This window comes from Papaver somniferum, chromosome 4 (genome assembly GCF_003573695.1).
Source record: "Papaver somniferum cultivar HN1 chromosome 4, ASM357369v1, whole genome shotgun sequence".
Taxonomy (NCBI): domain Eukaryota; kingdom Viridiplantae; phylum Streptophyta; class Magnoliopsida; order Ranunculales; family Papaveraceae; genus Papaver; species Papaver somniferum.
In genome coordinates this window covers 12,013,578-12,034,221 of record NC_039361.1, presented here as the reverse complement: position 1 = coordinate 12,034,221, position 20,644 = coordinate 12,013,578, and the positions used below count along the sequence as shown (strand labels likewise).

Here is a 20,644-nt window from a genome sequence, read left to right as displayed (position 1 = left end):
TCTAACATCTATACACCCAAACCAAACGAACCCTAAGAAAATTCTATCTGGTTTTCTTTCATCTCTTCCTTCTCCTTCCTGTCCATGTTTGCAAACCCATGTCCGCACCAACAGCTCCGCCACCAACTCTCTGCCACCACCACAACCACCACCATCTCTTCTAAAACACCACCAACCCTAATCCCATCATTTTCCCTTCTCTTTCGCCACCTATTTTCCCAATTTCTACACGTTTTCTCTCTAAAACCCTAGCGTGTAAAATTGGTAAACTAGGTCGAAATTGAGAGCAATTGAAGGAATGGGTAGCATCAGGAGAAGAAATAGAAGATTGGGTCGATGCACTTGAGAGTTTTCAGAGATTAGGTAAACCTAATTTCAATCTTTATGAAACCCTAATTTTATGTTTTTTGGAAAAACTTGTGCATGTATAAATAGATGCTTTGGGATGTTGTAATGGGTATGCTGGGTTAGCCAGCTTCACTCTTGTAGAGAACTGGACTAGCCAGTTTCTCATATGTTTGCCCTGTTTTGTTTGAACTTCAATTCATATGTTGTTTTGTCTTAATTTCAGTTTTATCATGTGTTAGTTTCAATTGCTAGGGTCTTAAGGAAGCCTTAACTTGCTATCCTGTGTGATGTGAATATGCATTCTTGAATGTTAAAAATGTTTAGGAGATAATCACTTTGGCATGTCTGCAAATTGCTCTCACAGTGGATGCCATGTATCCACTGTAGTTAGAATATCTCTATGTGGACATAGCCACCAATCATGATAAACCAGACCATGTTGAGCCTTAGACTAGTTATACTTAGCCAGATAACTAGTGCTATGGAGCAATGTCTTATTGGGGATGATTTCTCTAGTGGAGAAACTTCTTAGACATAGGGCAGACCACATCTTAACCCATGTCATCACAAGAACAAGAGTGTAGTCGTTGAATACATGGTGTAGGTTAGTGGTGGAATTAATGATCCTAGCTCCCTTCATCTGCTTTGTTTGCTTTCACCACTGCTCACCCACTGCCTATGACCTTTGGTCACTGTCACTGTTTTTGTTACACTGCCTTGTTTCTTTCTGCTTTGCTCACTCATCATCTTCACTGCCCTGTTCACTGCCTCTTGGCTTTGCTTTTCTCTTTACTGCCTTCTCATTGTTCTCACTGCACTGTCACTGCCTTTTAGCTTAGGAATCTTCAATACACCCCAAGTCTCTGTGGTTCGACCCTGCTTGCCCTGTTCTATACACTAGACCCTGTGCACTTGCAGGTATAGTTTGTGACTCTTTTAGAGAGCCACCACTCGCCCCCAAGTGTGAGTGGGGATATTACAAAGACGCCCCAACTGTAATTACCCGCAAAAAATTTGCTTACGTGCTAGACGAGACTTTTTTCCACCTGGTGGACTTGTGATGCTCGAGAGCTAGTCGAGACTTGAGCGGGATGTAGTGTGCTTGCGACTGGGGAAAGGCTTTTTGCTCGCAATGTAACAAGGGTATAGCGCTCGCTTCTCGGGAAGGATGGATGTACTGCTTTTGTTGACTACGAGTCTTTGGACCAATATCGGGCATTGGGCTCGTGGTCGAGACGAGGCTTATGCTTGCCAAGGTGAAAGTATTTCATACTCGCGTGCAAGGCGACATTTTATGCTTGCGAAAGCAAGACTTAAATGCTCACGTGCAAGGTGAGGCTTTAGGTGCTTGCGATGTGATGCAAAGCTAAATATTGAAGGGTCTAAGCAATCCTCATCCCGAACTTGATCATGTCGCTCTCCACGAACCTCGAACTCATGTCCCCATACATGAACCTCTAACTCGATCATGTTTCTGCTCCTAGTGCATATCAAAGTTTCTGTAACACAGAAATTTTTGCCTCTATGTTGTAGGGAATCGAAATATGATTCTCAAGAGCCAAAAATCACTCAATTCGGACAAAAAACGAAGAAGTTATTGACGAAACAAGATTTTCGTGAAGTGCACGTGTTGTTGCAGACGTGGAACCGCTGACTGTATCGATACGGTGACATGGCGATCTGACTGGATCAGAATTGCTGACATGGCAGCAACCATCGCTGACATAACGGTCGATGACTAGACGGAATCTACTGACGTGGCAGGGGTCATCGTTGACATGGCGGATGCTGAATGTACCAGTTCAGCTGACGTGTCGGATGCTAACTGGTTCCCTAGGGGATGACCTGGCGTCTATTGAGACTATAAACGGTCTTGACCGAGGGAACCCACGACACATGTCATGCTCTAAGTAGCGGTGCCTGATTGAACCGGATCATGGATCTGACGGACGAGATTTGCTAGATGACCAAGGATCTTTTGCAACGCTTCTGTAACATGTATATCTGTTAATATTTCCTGAGTTTCGCAACACTCTCTTCTTCTGTTATTGCCACGCTTTTTCCAACTGTTGGCAACGTTTTCTTCTTCGCAATGCTTTCGCAAAACCCCTAATATTTTTTTTTTGCTGATTGTTGCTGGAATCCGTGCATGATTTCTTCCTCACTTTTCTCAATGGAAAAACACGATCGTTTTACACAAATCCCCTTAGTCGGCGCCAATGTTTGTACCCAAAATTACTTTTAGGCACTAAACACGATTGATTTGATGATCATTATGGATATTAGGGTGCATTGAAGAAGAATAAAGGGACACAAATTTAATGTGGTTCGGCGATTGATTCCTACATCCACGGAGGAATCCCATAGGGAGAGTATTGTATTGATATGCGATTACAAAATTTATTGTATGGTTAGCTAACCTAGGATTCTTTCTCCTCTTAGGGTTTAGGATACATGTATTTATAGAGTTTATGTAACCCTAATTCTGATAAAAACTTGATATACAAGCAACTTGGGAAACAAGACTTATGGAATCTTCTTTCACGGGCTAGACAGGCCTGATTAGCGGGCTTCCTGTCTATTTTATAGACGGTACAAATAGTTAAGAATGTAATAAATACTGCAATGTGTTTTGAGTTTAAGGGTTTGTCAAGGGAAGATATGGGTGTGAACCAGTTAAAGTCCATGGTTACTCTTATGTTGAGATTGACCAGTAGAGAAAATCTAGACCTACTGTGGTTTATTGAACCTTGTTTACCAGATTCCATAATTAGGGATGAAGAGTTTTGTTTTTTCTGGGATAGTGCACAAGAAGATGTGAATGGTTAGATTACATTGCATTGGCAAGTCATGCCAATAGATGAAAATGGTGAGACAGTTTTATATCAAATTACTGCAGAGTCACAGCCTCCTCCACCTCAGTTGACACCCAAAAATAATGTGACTCCAAAGAAGCCAGTCTCCAAGAATCCAAATAAACCATGGTTATAGTAGTTCAACACCCAAGACTGTAACAAAGAGATTTAAAGATGGAAACATAGTAAGAAGAAGTCCAAGAATACGATCAAGAACAAGAATCCTACAAGAATGTTCATTAATTTAGGTGATGAAGATGAAGAAGATGTTTATGTTCCAGAATTTACTTAACACACACAAGCTAGTGTAGCTGAGAACAATCCTGACATAACTGAAGAATTGACTCAACAAACAGAAGCTAGTGTAGCTTATCAAGTTAATGAGATACCTGGATTTGAGGAACATCATGACTTTTAGGTTCAAGATGCAACACACGCTAGTGTGGTAGAAGATTTGTTAACAATTGCCCAAGAGTACAAGAAAAGTGATGAGTATGTCATGCACTTGAAGAATATTGAAGAATATGAATGTAATCCTGATGATGACCTGAAAAATGTAAGAAGGTATGAAATTGAAGATCAAGATGACAAGAATTATAAGCTTTTTCTGTAAAGAGCTGAGAATGGGTATCTTTCAGATGGTACTGCAAGTGAGATAAGTGATGGTGATGATGCTCAAGGTGATGCTGAAAGTGATTGTGGTGATCCAAACTTTGGTGAGGTGGAGGTTGAGAGTGACAAGGAAGGTAAATTGTTGCTTTTGTCATTTTTTTAAGGAATATTTGTTGGGTTTGTTTAGTAAAAATTCCCTTGTCTTTGTGGATTTGTAGAGGACCATTATGGGGACTTGATGGATTCTTCATCTGACAAAGAAGAAGAAGGTAATGTTGTCTTTATTCTATTGTTTTCTTTATTTTTTTATTTGTTTTTTATGTTTGTTCTGTACTTGGCGTTACTCTTATTGATTCACTTGTTTTTTTTTTTGCCATTTGTATCAGAAAAAGATGAACCAGTTGGGATTGAAGTTGTAGTATCAAAACATTGCTCTGAGTCCAATGGGCCTAAATGTACAAAGCCTCATGATAACACAATGTTTGAGGAAGAATGTGCAGAGCATTTAAGGAAGACGCGTACGAAGCTGAAGAGATGTTCCCTGAGGGTGTTACTTTTCTTTCATTGGATCCTTATAGCCTGGTAAAGGGAAATAAATTTGTTAACATGCATTCAAGAAACATTTGAGGGCCTACTGTGTGAAGCATAAACACCATGTTAAGTTAAGTGGTTCAAACAACTTAAAGATTAGTGTGGAGTGAATTCATCATAAGAAGACCAATTTTCCTATGTTCATTTATGGAAGAGTTATGAAGGGTGAAGGAACTACATTCACTCGAAAAAGTTCTGTAAAGAGCAAGATGACAAGAATTATAAGCTTTTTCTGTAAAGAGCTGAGAATGGGTATCTTTCAGATGGTACTGCAAGTGAGATAAGTGATGATGATGCTGCTCAAGGTGATGCCGAAAGTGATTGTGGTGATCCAAACTTTGGTGAGGTGGAGGTTGAGACTGACAAGGAAGGTAAATTGTTTCTTTTGTCATTTTTTTAAGGAATATTTGTTGGGTTTGTTTAATACAAATTCCCTTGTCTTTGTGGATTTGTAGAGGACCATTATGGGGACTTGATGGATTCTTCATCTGACAAAGAAGAAGAAGGTAATGTTGTCTTTATTCTATTGTTTTCTTTATTTTTTATTTGTTTTTTATGTTTGTTCTGTACTTGGTGTTACTCTTATTGATTCACTTGTTTTTTTTTTGCCATTTGTATCAGAAAAAGATGAACCAGTTGGGATTGAAGTTGTAGTATCAAAACATTGCTCTGAGTCCAATGGGCCTAAATGTACAAAGCCTCATGATAACACAATGTTTGAGGAAGAATATGCAGAGCATTTTAAGGAAGACGCGTACGAAGCTGAAGAGATGTTCCCTGAGGGTGTTACTTTTCTTTCATTGGATCCTTATAGCCTCATAAAGGGAAATAAATTTGTTAACATGCATTCAAGAAACATTTGAGGGCCTACTGTGTGAAGCATAAACACCAGGTTAAGTTAAGTGGTTCACACAACTTAAAGATTAGTGTGGAGTGAATTCATCATAAGAAGACCAATTTTCCTATGTTCATTTATGGAAGAGTTATGAAGGGTGAAGGAACTACATTCACTCGAAAAAGTTCTGTAAAGAGCAAGATGACAAGAATTATAAGCTTTTTCTGTAAAGAGCTGAGAATGGGTATCTGTCAGATGGTACTGCAAGTGAGATAAGTGATGATGATGCTTCTCAAGGTGATGCCGAAAGTGATTGTGGTGATCCAAACTTTGGTGAGGTGGAGGTTGAGACCGACAAGGAAGGTAAATTATTGCTTTTGTCATTTTTTTAAGGAATATTTGTTGGGTTTGTTTAGTACAAATTCCCTTGTCTTTGTGGATTTGTAGAGGACCATTATGGAGACTTGATGGATTCTTCATCTGACAAAGAAGAAGAAGGTAATGTTGTCTTTATTCTATTGTTTTCTTTATTTTTTACGTGTTTGTTATGTTTGTTCTGTACTTGGAGTTACTCTTATTGATTCACTTGTTTTTTTTTCCATTTGTATCAGAAAAAGATGAACCAGTTGGGCTTGAAGTTGTAGTATCAAAACATTGCTCTGAGTCCAATGGGTCTAAATGTACAAAGCCTCATGATAACACAATGTTTGAGGAAGAATATGCAGAGCATTTTAAGGAAGAGGAAGCTGAAGAGATGTTCCCTGAGGGTGTTACTTTTCTTCCATTGGATCCTTATAGCCTGGTAAAGGGAAATAAATTTGTTAACAAACATGCATTCAAGAAACATTTGAGGGACTAATGTGTGAAGCATAAACACCAGGTTAAGTTAAGTGGTTCAAACAACTTAAAGATTAGTGTGGAGTGAATTCATCATAAGAAGACCAATTTTCCTATGTTCATTTATGGAAGAGTTATGAAGGGTGAAAGAACTACATTCACTCGAAAAAGTTCTGTAAGGAGCAAGATGACAAGAATTATAAGCTTTTTCTGTAAAGAGCTGAGAATGGGTATCTTTCAGATGGTACTGCAAGTGAGATAAGTGATGATGATGCTGCTCAAGGTGATGCCGAAAGTGATTGTGGTGATCCAAACTTTGGTGAGGTGGAGGTTGAGACTGACGAGGAAGGTAAATTGTTGCTTTTGTCATTTTTTTAAGGAATATTTGTTGGGTTTGTTTAGTAAAAATTCCCTTGTCTTTGTGGATTTGTAGAGGACCATTATGGGGACTTGATGGATTCTTCATCTTGAAAATAAGAAGAAGGTAATGTTGTCTTTATTCTATTGTTTTCTTTATTTTTTATTTGTTTGTTATGTTTGTTCTGTACTTGGCGTTACTCTTATTGATTCACTTGTTTTTTTTGCCATTTGTATCAGAAAAAGATGAACCAGTTGGGCTTGAAGTTCTAGTATCAAAACATTGCTCTGAGTCCAATGGGCCTAAATGTACAAAGCCTCACGATAACACAATGTTTGAGGAAGAATATGCAGAGCATTTTAAGGAAGAGGAAGCTGAAGAGATGTTCCCTGAGGGTGTTACTTTTCTTCCAATGGATCCTCATAACCTGGTAAAGGGAAATAAATTTGTTAACAAACATGCATTCAAGAAAAGTTTGAGGGCCTACTATGTGAAGCATAAACACCAGGTTAAGTTAAGTGGTTCAAACAACTTAAAGATTAGTGTGGAGTGAATTCATCATAAGAAGACCAATTTTCCTACGTTCATTTATGGAAGAGTTATGAAGGGTGAAGGAACTACATTCACTCGAAAAAGTTCTGTAAAGAGCAAGATGACAAGAATTATAAGCTTTTTCTGTAAAGAGCTGAGAATGGGTATCTTTCAGATGGTACTGCAAGTGAGATAAGTGATGATGATGCTGCTCAAGGTGATGCCGAAAGTAATTGTGGTGATCCAAACTTTGGTGAGGTGGAGGTTGAGACTGACAAGGAAGGTAAATTGTTTCTTTTGTCATTTTTTTAAGGAATATTTGTTGGGTTTGTTTAGTACAAATTCCCTTGTCTTTGTGGATTTGTAGAGGACCATTATGGGGACTTGATGGATTCTTCATCTGACAAAGAAGAAGAAGGTAATGTTGTCTTTATTCTATTGTTTTCTTTATTTTTTATTTGTTTTTTATGTTTGTTCTGTACTTGGTGTTACTCTTATTGATTCACTTGTTTTTTTTTTGCCATTTGTATCAGAAAAAGATGAACCAGTTGGGATTGAAGTTGTAGTATCAAAACATTGCTCTGAGTCCAATGGGCCTAAATGTACAAAGCCTCATGATAACACAATGTTTGAGGAAGAATATGCAGAGCATTTTAAGGAAGACGCGTACGAAGCTGAAGAGATGTTCCCTGAGGGTGTTACTTTTCTTTCATTGGATCCTTATATCCTGGTAAAGGGAAATAAATTTGTTAACATGCATTCAAGAAACATTTGAGGGCCTACTGTGTGAAGCATAAACACCAGGTTAAGTTAAGTGGTTCAAACAATTTAAAGATTAGTGTGGAGTGAATTCATCATAAGAAGACCAATTTTCCTATGTTCATTTATGGAAGAGTAATGAAGGGTGAAGGAACTACATTCACTCGAAAAAGTTCTGTAAAGAGCAAGATGACAAGAATTATAATCTTTTTCTGTAAAGAGCTGAGAATGGGTATCTTTCAGATGGTACTGCAAGTGAGATAAGTGATGATGATGCTTCTCAAGTTGATGCCGAAAGTGATTGTGGTGATCCAAACTTTGGTGAGGTGGAGGTTGAGACCGACAAGGAAGGTAAATTATTGCTTTTGTCATTTTTTTAAGGAATATTTGTTGGGTTTGTTTAGTACAAATTCCCTTGTCTTTGTGGATTTGTAGAGGACCATTATGGAGACTTGATGGATTCTTCATCTGACAAAGAAGAAGAAGGTAATGTTGTCTTTATTCTATTGTTTTCTTTATTTTTTACGTGTTTGTTATGTTTGTTCTGTACTTGGAGTTACTCTTATTGATTCACTTGTTTTTTTTTTCCATTTGTATCAGAAAAAGATGAACCAGTTGGGCTTGAAGTTGTAGTATCAAAACATTGCTCTGAGTCCAATGGGTCTAAATGTACAAAGCCTCATGATAACACAATGTTTGAGGAAGAATATGCAGAGCATTTTAAGGAAGAGGAAGCTGAAGAGATGTTCCCTGAGGGTGTTACTTTTCTTCCATTGGATCCTTATAGCCTGGTAAAGGGAAATAAATTTGTTAACAAACATGCATTCAAGAAACATTTGAGGGACTAATGTGTGAAACATAAACACCAGGTTAAGTTAAGTGGTTCAAACAACTTAAAGATTAGTGTGGAGTGAATTCATCATAAGAAGACCAATTTTCCTATGTTCATTTATGGAAGAGTTATGAAGGGTGAAAGAACTACATTCACTCGAAAAAGTTCTGTAAGGAGCAAGATGACAAGAATTATAAGCTTTTTCTGTAAAGAGCTGAGAATGGGTATCTTTCAGATGGTACTGCAAGTGAGATAAGTGATGATGATGCTGCTCAAGGTGATGCCGAAAGTGATTGTGGTGATCCAAACTTTGGTGAGGTGGAGGTTGAGACTGACGAGGAAGGTAAATTGTTGCTTTTGTCATTTTTTTAAGGAATATTTGTTGGGTTTGTTTAGTAAAAATTCCCTTGTCTTTGTGGATTTGTAGAGGACCATTATGGGGACTTGATGGATTCTTCATCTTACAAAGAAGAAGAAGGTAATGTTGTCTTTATTCTATTGTTTTCTTTATTTTTTATTTGTTTGTTATGTTTGTTCTGTACTTGGCGTTACTCTTATTGATTCACTTGTTTTTTTTTCCGATTTGTATCAGAAAAAGATGAACCAGTTGGGCTTGAAGTTCTAGTATCAAAACATTGCTCTGAGTCCAATGGGCCTAAATGTACAAAGCCACACGATAACACAATGTTTGAGGAAGAATATGCAGAGCATTTTAAGGAAGAGGAAGCTGAAGAGATGTTCCCTGAGGGTGTTACTTTTCTTCCAATGGATCCTTATAACCTGGTAAAGGGAAATAAATTTGTTAACAAACATGCATTCAAGAAACATTTGAGGGCCTACTATGTGAAGCATAAACACCAGGTTAAGTTAAGTGGTTCAAACAACTTAAAGATTAGTGTGGAGTGAATTCATCATAAGAAGACCAATTTTCCTAAGTTCATTTATGGAAGAGTTATGAAGGGTGAAGGAACTACATTCACTCGAAAAAGTTCTGTAAAGAGCAAGATGACAAGAATTATAAGCTTTTTTTGTAAAGAGCTGAGAATGGGTATCTTTCAGATGGTACTGCAAGTGAGATAAGTGATGATGATGCTGCTCAAGGTGATGCTGAAAGTGATTGTGGTGATCCAAACTTTGGTAAGGTGGAGGTTGAGACTGACAAGGAAGGTAAATTATTGCTTTTGTCATTTTTTAAGGAATATTTGTTGGGTTTGTTTAGTACAAATTCCCTTGTCTTTGTGGATTTGTAGAGGACCATTATGGGGACTTCATGGATTCTTCATCTGACAAAGAAGAAGAAGGTAATGTTGTCTTTATTGTATTTTTTTCTTTATTTTTTATTTGTTTGTTATGTTTGTTCTGTACTTGGCGTTACTCTTATTGATTCCCCTGTCTTTTTTTTCCATTTGTATCAGAAAAAGATGAACACGTTGGGCTTGAAATTGTAGTATCAAAAGATTAGTCTGAGTCTAATGGGTCTAAATGTACAAAGCCTCATGATAACACAATGTTTGAGGAAGAATATGCAGAGCATTTTAAAGAAGAGGAAGCTGAAGAGATGTTCCCTGAGGGTGTTACTTTTCTTCCATTGGATCCTTATAGCCTGGTAAAGGGAAATAAATTTGTTAACAAACATGCATTCAAGAAACATTTGAGGGCCTACTGTGTGAGCATAAACACTAGGTTAAGTTGAGTGGTTCAAACAACTTAAAGATTAGTGTGGAGTGAATTCATCATAAGAAGACCAATTTTCCTATGTTCATTTATGGAAGAGTTATGAAGGGTGAAGGAACTACATTCACTCGAAAAAGTTCTGTAAAGAGCAAGATGACAAGAATTATAAGCTTTTTCTGTAAAGAGCTGAGAATGGGTATCTTTCAGATGGTACTGCAAGTGAGATAAGTGATGATGATGATGCTCAAGGTGATGCCGAAAGTGATTGTGGTGATCCAAACTTTGGTGAGGTGGAGGTTGAGACTGATAAGGAAGGTAAATTATTTCTTTTGTCATTTTTTTAAGGAATATTTGTTTGGTTTGTTTAGTAAAAATTCCCTTGTCTTTGTGGATTTGTAGAGCACCATTATGGGGACTTGATGGATTCTTCATCTGACAAAGAAGAAGAAGGTAATGTTGTCTTTATTCTATTGTTTTCTTTATTTTTTATTTGTTTGTTATGTTTGTTCTATACTTGGCGTTACTCTTATTGATTCACTTGTTTTTTTTTTGCCATTTGTATCAGAAAAAGATGAACCAGTTGGGCTTGAAGTTGTAGTATCAAAACATTGCTCTGAGTCCAATGGGCCTAAATGTACAAAGCCTCATGATAACACAATGTTTGAGGAAGAATATGCAGAGCATTTTAAGGAAGACGAAGCTGAAGAGATGTTCCCTAAGGGTGTTACTTTTCTTCCATTGGATCCTTATATCCTGGTAAAGGGAAATAAATTTGTTAACAAACATGCATTCAAGAAACATTTGAGGGCCTACTGTGTGAAGCATAAACACCAGGTTAAGTTAAGTGGTTCAAACAACTTAAAGATTAGTGTGGAGTGAATTCATCATAAGAAGACCAATTTTCATATGTTCATTTATGGAAGAGTTATGAAGGGTGAAGGAACTACATTCACTCGAAAAAGTTCTGTAAAGAGCAAGATGACAAGAATTATATGCTTTTTCTGTAAAGAACTGAGAATGGGTATCTTTCAGATGGTACTGCAAGTGAGATAAGTGATGATGATGCTGCTCAATGTGATGCTGAAAGTGATTGTGGTGATCCAAACTTTGGTGAGGTGGAGGTTGAGACTGACAAGGAATGTAAATTGTTGCTTTTGTCATTTTTTTAAGGAATATTTGTTGGGTTTGTTTAGTACAAATTCCCTTGTCTTTGTGGATTTGTAGAGGACCATTATAAGGACTAGATGGATTCTTCATCTGACAAAGAAGAAGAAGGTAATGTTGTCTTTATTCTATTGTTTTCTTTATTTTTTATTTGTTTGTTATGTTTGTTCTGTACTTGGCGTTACTCTTATTAATTCACTTGTTTTTTTTTGCCATTTGTATCAGAAAAAGATGAACCCGTTGGGATTGAAATTATAGTATCAAAACATTGCTCTTAGTCCAATGGGCCTAAATGTACAAAGCCTCATTATAACACAATGTTTGAGGAAGAATATGCAGAGCATTTTAATAAGAGGAAGCTGAAGAGATGTTTCCTGAGGGTGTTACTTTTCTTCCATTGGATCCTTATAGCCTGGTAAAGGGAAATAAATTTGTTAACAAACATGCACTCAAGAAACATTTGAGGGCCTACTGTGTGAGCATAAACACCAGGTTAAGTTAAGTGGTTCAAACAACTTAAAGATTAGTGTGGAGCGAATTCATCATAAGAAGACAAATTTTCCTATGTTTATTTATGGAAGAGTTATGAAGGGTGAAAGAACTACATTCACTCGAAAAAGTTCTGTAAAGAGCAAGATGACAAGAATTATAAGCTTTTTCTGTAAAGAGCTGAGAATGGGTATCTTTCAGATGGTACTGCAAGTGAGATAAGTGATGATGATGCTGCTCAAGGTGATGCCGAAAGTGATTGTGGTGATCCAAACTTTGGTGAGGTGGAGGTTGAGACTGACAAGGAAGGTAAATTGTTGCTTTTGTCATTTTTTTAATGAATATTTGTTGGGTTTCTTTAGTAAAAATTCCCTTGTCTTTGTGGATTTGTAGAGGACCATTTTGGGGACTTGATGATTTCTTCATCTGACAAAGAAGAAGAAGGTAATGTTTTCTTTATTCTATTGTTTTCTTTATTTTTTATTTGTTTGTTATGTTTGTTCTGTACTTGGCGTTACTCTTATTGATTCACTTGTTTTTTTTGCCATTTGTATCAGAAAAAGATGAACCCGTTGGGCTTGAAATTGTAGTATCAAAACATTGCTCTGAGTCCAATGGGCCTAAATGTACAAAGCCTCATGATAACACAATGTTTGAGGAAGAATATGCAGAGCATTTTAATAAGAGGAAGCTGAAGAGATGTTTCCTGAGGGTGTTACTTTTCTTCCATTGGATCCTTATAGCCTGGTAAAGGGAAATAAATTTGTTAACAAACATGCACTCATGAAACATTTGAGGGCCTACTGTGTGAGCATAAACACCAGGTTAAGTTAAGTGGTTCAAACAACTTAAAGATTAGTGTGGAGTGAATTCATCATAAGAAGACCAATTTTCCTATGTTTATTTATGGAAGAGTTATGAAGGGTGAAGGAACTACATTCACTCGAAAAAGTTCTGTGAAGAGCAAGATGACAAGAATTATAAGCTTTTTCTGTAAAGAGCTGAGAATGGGTATCTTTCAGATGGTACTGCAAGTGAGATAAGTGATGATGATGCTGCTCAAGGTGATGCCGAAAGTGATTGTGGTGATCCAAACTTTGGTGAGGTGGAGGTTGAGACTGACAAGGAAGGTAAATTGTTGCTTTTGTCATTTTTTTAAGGAATATTTGTTGGGTTTGTTTAGTAAAAATTCCCTTGTCTTTGTGGATTTGTAGAGGACCATTATGGGGACTTGATGGATTCTTCATCTGACAAAGAAGAAGAAGGTAATGTTGTCTTTATTCTATTGTTTTCTTTATTTTTTATTTGTTTGTTATGTTTGTTCTGTACTTGGCGTTACTCTTATTGATTCACTTGTTGTTTTTTTTTGCCATTTGTATCAGAAAAAGATGAACCAGTTGGGCTTGAAGTTGTTGTATCAAAACATTGCTCTGAGTCCAATGGGCCTAAATGTACAAAGCCTCATGATAACACAATGTTTGAGGAAGAATATGCAGAGCATTTTAAGGAAGAGGAAGATGAAGAGATGTTTCCTGAGGGTGTTACTTTTCTTCCATTGGATCCTTATAGCCTGGTAAAGGGAAATAAATTTGTTAACAAACATGCACTCAAGAAACATTTGAGGGCCTACTGTGTGAGCATAAACACCAGGTTAAGTTAAGTGGTTCAAACAACTAAAAGATTAGTGTGGAGTGAATTCATCATAAGAAGACCAATTTTCCTATGTTCATTTATGGAAGAGTTATGAAGGGTGAAGGAACTACATTCACTCGAAAAAGTTCTGTAAGGAGCAAGATGACAAGAATTATAAGCTTTTTCTGTAAAGAGCTGAGAATGGGTATCTTTCAGATGGTACTGCAAGTGAGATAAGTGATGATGATGCTGCTCAAGGTGATGCCGAAACTGATTGTGGTGATCCAAACTTTGGTGAGGTGGAGGTTGAGACTGACAAGGAAGGTAAATTGTTGCTTTTGTCATTTTTTCAAGGAATATTTGTTGGGTTTGTTTAGTAAAAATTCCCTTGTCTTTGTGGATTTGTAGAGGACCATTATGGGGACTTGATGGATTCTTCATCTGACAAATAAGAAGAAGGTAATGTTGTCTTTATTCTATTGTTTTCTTTATTTTTTATTTGTTTGTTATGTTTGTTCTGTACTTGGCGTTACTCTTATTGATTCACTTGTTTTTTTTTGCCATTTGTATCAGAAAAAGATGAACCAGTTGGGCTTGAAGTTGTAGTATCAAAACATTGCTCTGAGTCCAATGGGCCTAAATGTACAAAGCCTCATGATAACACAATGTTTGAGGAAGAATATGCAGAGCATTTTAAGGAAGAGGAAGATGAAGAGATGTTCCCTGAGGGTGTTACTTTTCTTCCATTGGATCCTTATAGCCTGGTAAAGAGAAATAAATTTGTTAACAAACATGCATTCAAGAAACATTTGAGGGCCTACTGTGTGAAGCATAAACACCAGGTTAAGTTAAGTGGTTCAAACAACTTAAAGATTAGTGTGGAGTGAATTCATCATAAGAAGACCAATTTTCCTATGTTCATTTATGGAAGAGTTATGAAGGGTGAAGAAACTACATTCACTCGAAAAAGTTCTGTAAAGAGCAAGATGACAAGAATTATAAGCTTTTTCTGTAAAGAGCTGAGAATGGGTATCTTTCAGATGGTACTGCAAGTGAGATAAGTGATGATGATGCTGCTCAAGGTGATGCCGAAAGTGATTGTGGTTATCCAAACTTTGGTGAGGTGGAGTTTGAGACTGACAAGGAAGGTAAATTGTTGCTTTTGTCATTTTTTTAAGGAATATTTGTTGGGTTTGTTTAGTACAAATTCCCTTGTCTTTGTGGATTTGTAGAGGACCATTATGGGGACTTGATGGATTCTTCATCTTACAAAGAAGAAGAAGGTAATGTTGTCTTTATTCTATTGTTTTCTTTATTTTTTATTTGTTTGTTAGCTTTGTTCTGTACTTGGCGTTACTCTTATTGATTCACTTGTTTTTTTTTGCCATTTGTATCGGAAAAAGATGAACCGGTTGGGCTTGAAGTTGTAGTATCAAAACATTGCTCTGAGTCCAATGGGCCTAAATGTACAAAGCCTCATGATAACACAATGTTTGAGGAAGAATATGCATAGCATTTTAAGGAAGAGGAAGATGAAGAGATGTTCCCTGAGGGTGTTACTTTTCTTCCATTGGATCCTTATAGCCTGGTAAAGAGAAATAAATTTGTTAACAAACATGCATTCAAGAAACATTTGAGGGCCTACTGTGTGAAGCATAAACACCAGGTTAAGTTAAGTGGTTCAAACAACTTAAAGAATAGTGTGGAGTGAATTCATCATAAGAATACCAATTTTCCTATGTTCATTTATGGAAGAGTTATGAAGGGTGAAGGAACTACATTCACTCGAAAAAGTTCTGTAAAGAGCAAGATGACAAGAATTATAAGCTTTTTATGTAAAGAGCTGAGAATGGGTATCTTTCAGATGGTACTGCAAGTGAGATAAGTGATGATGATGCTGCTCAAGGTGATGCTGAAAGTGATTGTGGTGATCCAAACTTTGGTGAGGTGGAGGTTGAGACTGACAAGGAAGGTAAATTGTTGCTTTTGTCATTTTTTTAAGTAATATTTGTTGGGTTTGTTTAGTAAAAATTCCCTTGTCTTTGTGGATTTGTAGAGGACCATTATGGGGACTTGATAGATTCTTCATCTGACAAAGAAGAAGAAGGTAATGTTGTCTTTATCCTATTGTTTTCTTTATTTTTTATTTGTTTGTTATGTTTGTTCTGTACTTGGCGTTACTCTTATTGATTCACTTGTTTTTTTTTGCCATTTGTATCAGAAAAAGATGAACCAGTTGGGATTGAAGTTGTAGTATCAAAACATTGCTCTGAGTCCAATGGGCCTAAATGTACAAAGCCTCATGATAACACAATGTTTGAGGAAGAATATGCAGAGCATTTTAAGGAAGAGGAAGATGAAGAGATGTTCCCTGAGGGTGTTACTTTTCTTCCATTGGATCCTTATAGCCTGGTAAAGGGAAATAAATTTGTTAACATGCATTCAAGAAACATTTGAGGGCCTACTGTGTGAAGCATAAACACCAGGTTAAGTTAAGTGGTTCAAATAACTTAAAGATTAGTGTGGAGTGAATTCATCATAAGAAGACCAATTTTCCTATGTTCATTTATGGAGGAGTTATGAAGGGTGAAGGAACTGCATTCACTCGAAAAAGTTCTGTAAAGAGCAAGATGACAAGAATTATAAGCTTTTTCTGTAAAGAGCTGAGAATGGGTATCTTTCAGATGGTACTGCAAGTGAGATAAGTGATGATGATGCTTCTCAAGGTGATGCCGAAAGTGATTGTGGTGATCCAAACTTTGGTGAGGTGGAGGTTGAGACCGACAAGGAAGGTAAATTATTGCTTTTGTCATTTTTTTAAGGAATATTTGTTGGGTTTGTTTAGTACAAATTCCCTTGTCTTTGTGGATTTGTTGAGGACCATTATGGAGACTTGATGGATTCTTCATCTTACAAAGAAGAAGAAGGTAATGTTGTCTTTATTCTATTGTTTTCTTTATTTTTTACTTGTTTGTTATGTTTGTTCTGTACTTGGCGTTACTCTTATTGATTCATTTTTTTTTCCCATTTGTATCAGAAAAAAATGAACCAGTTGGGCTTGAAGTTGTAGTATAAAAATATTGCTCTGAGTCCAATGGGCCTAAATATACAAAGCTTCATGATAACACAATGTTTGAGGAAGAATATGCAGAGCATTTTAAGGAAGAGGAAGCTGAAGAGATGTTCCCTGAGGGTGTTACTTTTCTTCCATTGGATCCTTATAGCCTGGTAAAGGGAAATAAATTTGTTAACATGCATTCAAGAAACATTTGAGGGCCTACTGTGTGAAGCATAAACACCAGGTTAAGTTAAGTGGTTCAAACAACTTAAAGATTAGTGTGGAGTGAATTCATCATAAGAAGACCAATTTTCCTATGTTCATCTATGGAAGAGTTATGAAGGGTGAAGGAACTACATTCACTCGAAAAAGTTATGTAAAAGAGCAAGATGACAAGAATTATAAGCTTTTTCTGTAAAGAGCTGAGAATGGGTATCTTTCAGATGGTACTGCAAGTGAGATAAGTGATGATGATGCTTCTTAAGGTGATGCCGAAAGTGATTGTGGTGATCCAAACTTTGGTGAGGTGGAGGTTGAGACTGACAAGGAAGGTAAATTGTTGCTTTTGTCATTTTTTTAAGGAATATTTGTTGGGTTTGTTTAGTACAAATTCCCTTGTCTTTGTGGATTTGTAGAGGACCATTATTGGGACTTGATGGATTCTTCATCTGACAAAGAAGAAGAAGGTTATGTTGTCTTTATTCTATTGTTTTCTTTATTTTTTACTTGTTTGTTATGTTTGTTCTGTACTTGGCGTTACTCTTATTGATTCACTTTTTTTTCCCATTTGTATCAGAAAAAAATGAACCAGTTGGGCTTGAAGTTGTAGTATCAAAATATTGCTCTGAGTCCAATGGGCCTAAATATACAAAGCCTCATGATAACACAATGTTTGAGGAAGAATATGCAGAGCATTTTAAGGAAGAGGAAGCTGAAGAGATGTTCCCTGAGGGTGTTACTTTTCTTCCATTGGAGCCTTATAGCCTGGTAAAGGGAAATAAATTTGTTACCAAACATGCATTCAAGAAACATTTGAGGGCCTACTGTGTGAAGCATAAACACCAGGTTAAGTTAAGTGGTTCAAACAACTTAAAGATTAGTGTGGAGTGAATTCATCATAAGAAGACCAATTTTCCTATGTTCATCTATGGAAGAGTTATGAAGGGTGAAGGAACTACATTCACTCGAAAAAGTTCTGTAAAGAGCAAGATGACAAGAATTATAAGCTTTTTCTATAAAGAGCTGAGAATGGGTATCTTTCAGATGGTACTGCAAGTGAGATAAGTGATGATGATGCTGCTCAAGGTGATGCCGAAAGTGATTGTGGTGATCCAAACTTTGGTGAGGTGGAGGTTGAGACTGACAAGGAAGGTAAATTGTTGCTTTTGTCATTTTTTTAAGGAATATTTGTTGGGTTTGTTTAGTACAAATTCCCTTGTCTTTGTGGATTTGTAGAGGACCATTATGGGGACTTGATGGATTCTTCATCTGACAAAGAAGAAGAAGGTAATGTTGTATTTATTGTATTGTTTTCTTTATTTTTTATTTATTTGTTATGTTTGTTCTGTACTTGGCGTTACTCTTATTGATTCACTTTTTTTTTTTTGCCATTTGTATCATAAAAAGATGAACCCGTTGGGCTTGAAGTTGTAGTATCAAAACATTGCTCTGAGTCCAATGGGCCTAAATGTACAAAGCCTCATGATAACACAATGTTTGAGGAAGCATATGCAGAGCATTTTAAGTAAGAGGAATCTAAAGAGATGTTCCCTGAGGGTGTTACTTTTCTTCCATTGGATCCTTATAGCCTGGTAAAGGGAAATAAATTTGTTAACAAACATGCATTCAAAAAACATTTGAGGGCCTACTGTGTGAAGCATAAACACCAGGTTAAGTTAAGTGGTTCAAACAACTTAAAGATTAGTGTGGAATGAATTCATCATAAGAAGACCAATTTTCCTATGTTCATTTATGGAAGAGTTATGAAGGGTGAAGGAACTACATTCACTCGAAAAAGTTCTGTAAGGAGCAAGATGACAAGAATTATAAGCTTTTTCTGTAAAGAGTTGAGAATGGGTATCTTTCAGATGGTACTGCAAGTGATATAAGTGATGATGATGCTGCTCAAGGTGATGCTGAAAGTGATTATGGTGATCCAAACTTTGGTGAGGTGGAGGTTGAGACTGACAAGGAAGGTAAATTGTTGCTTTTGTCATTTTTTTAAGGAATATTTGTTGGGTTTGTTTAGTACAAATTCCCTTGTGTTTGTGGATTTGTAGAGGACCATTATGGGGACTTGATGGATTCTTCATCTGACAAAGAAGAAGAAGGTTATGTTGTCTTTATTCTATTGTTTTCTTTTTTACTTGTTTGTTATGTTTGTTCTTTACTTGGCGTTACTCTTATTGGTTCACTTGTTTTTTTTTTGCCATTTGTATCAGAAAAAGATGAACCAGTTGGGCTTGAAGTTGTAGTATCAAAACATTGCTCTGAGTCCAATGGGCCTAAATATACAAAGCCTCATGATAACACAATGTTTGAGGAAGAATATGCAGAGCATTTCAAGGAAGAGGAAGCTGAAGAGATGTTCCCTGAGGGTGTTACTTTTCTTCCATTGGATCCTTATAGCCTGGTAAAGGGAAATATATTTGTTACCAAACATGCATTCAAGAAACATTTGAGGGCCTACTGTGTGAAGCATAAACACCAGGTTAAGTTAAGTGGTTCAAACAACTTAAAGATTAGTGTGGAGTGAATTCATCATAAGAAGACCAATTTTCCTATGTTCATCTATGGAAGAGTTATGAAGGGTGAAGGAACTACATTCACTCGAAAAAGTTATGTAAAAGAGCAAGATGACAAGAATTATAAGCTTTTTCTGTAAAGAGCTGAGAATGGGTATCTTTCAGATGGTACTGCAAGTGAGATAAGTGATGATGATGCTTCTCAAGGTGATGCCGAAAGTGATTGTGGTGATCCAAACTTTGGTGAGGTGGAGGTTGAGACTGACAAGGAAGGTAAATTGTTGCTTTTGTCATTTTTTTAAGGAATATTTGTTGGGTTTGTTTAGTACAAATTCCCTTGTCTTTGTGGATTTGTAGAGGACCATTATTGGGACTTGATGGATTCTTCATCTGACAAAGAAGAAGAAGGTTATGTTGTCTTTATTCTATTGTTTTCTTTATTTTTTACTTGTTTGTTATGTTTGTTCTGTACTTGGCGTTACTCTTATTGATTCACTTTTTTTTTCCCATTTGTATCAGAAAAAAATGAACCAGTTGGGCTTGAAGTTGTAGTATCAAAATATTGCTCTGAGTCCAATGGGCCTAAATATACAAAGCCTCATGATAACACAATGTTTGAGGAAGAATATGCAGAGCATTTTAAGGAAGAGGAAGCTGAAGAGATGTTCCCCGAGGGTGTTACTTTTCTTCCATTGGAGCCTTATAGCCTGGTAAAGGGAAATAAATTTGTTACCAAACATGCCTTCAAGAAACATTTGAGGGCCTACTGTGTGAAGCATAAACACCAGGTTAAGTTAAGTGGTTCAAACAACTTAAAGATTAGTGTGGAGTGAATTCATCATAAGAAGACCAATTTTCCTATGTTCATCTATGGAAGAGTTATGAAGGGTGAAGGAACTACATTCACTCGAAAAAGTTCTGTAAAGAGCAAGATGACAAGAATTATAAGCTTTTTCTGTAAAGAGCTGAGAATGGGTATCTTTCAGATGGTACTGCAAGTGAGATAAGTGATGATGATGCTGCTCAAGGTGATGCCGAAAGTGATTGTGGTGATCCAAACTTTGGTGAGGTGGAGGTTGAGACTGACAAGGAAGGTAAATTGTTGCTTTTGTCATTTTTTTAAGGAATATTTGTTGGGTTTGTTTAGTACAAATTCCCTTGTCTTTGTGGATTTGTAGAGGACCATTATTGGGACTTGATGGATTCTTCATCTGACAAAGAAGAAGAAGGTTATGTTGTCTTTATTCTATTGTTTTCTTTATTTTTTACTTGTTTGTTATGTTTGTTCTGTACTTGGCGTTACTCTTATTGATTCACTTTTTTTT

At 36.6% G+C, this 20,644-nt stretch overlaps 1 protein-coding gene across 1 annotated transcript; it reads left to right on the top strand.

Annotated features, from left to right (window-relative positions):
- The first annotated feature begins 2,973 nt into the window (after nt 1-2,973).
- On the top strand, nt 2,974-10,020 carry LOC113272007 (protein starmaker-like). The gene is made up of 26 exons (XM_026521924.1): nt 2,974-3,172; nt 3,248-3,306; nt 3,622-3,767; nt 3,819-3,949; nt 4,034-4,084; nt 4,202-4,333; nt 4,670-4,777; nt 4,862-4,912; nt 5,028-5,189; nt 5,497-5,604; nt 5,689-5,739; nt 5,853-6,008; nt 6,320-6,427; nt 6,676-6,957; nt 7,143-7,250; nt 7,335-7,385; nt 7,501-7,662; nt 7,970-8,077; nt 8,162-8,212; nt 8,327-8,482; nt 8,794-8,901; nt 8,986-9,036; nt 9,151-9,432; nt 9,618-9,725; nt 9,809-9,859; nt 9,974-10,020. Exons 1-26 carry the CDS (start codon nt 2,974-2,976, stop codon nt 10,018-10,020), a joined length of 3,027 nt encoding a protein of 1,008 aa, XP_026377709.1.
- The last annotated feature ends 10,624 nt before the right edge of the window (nt 10,021-20,644 follow it).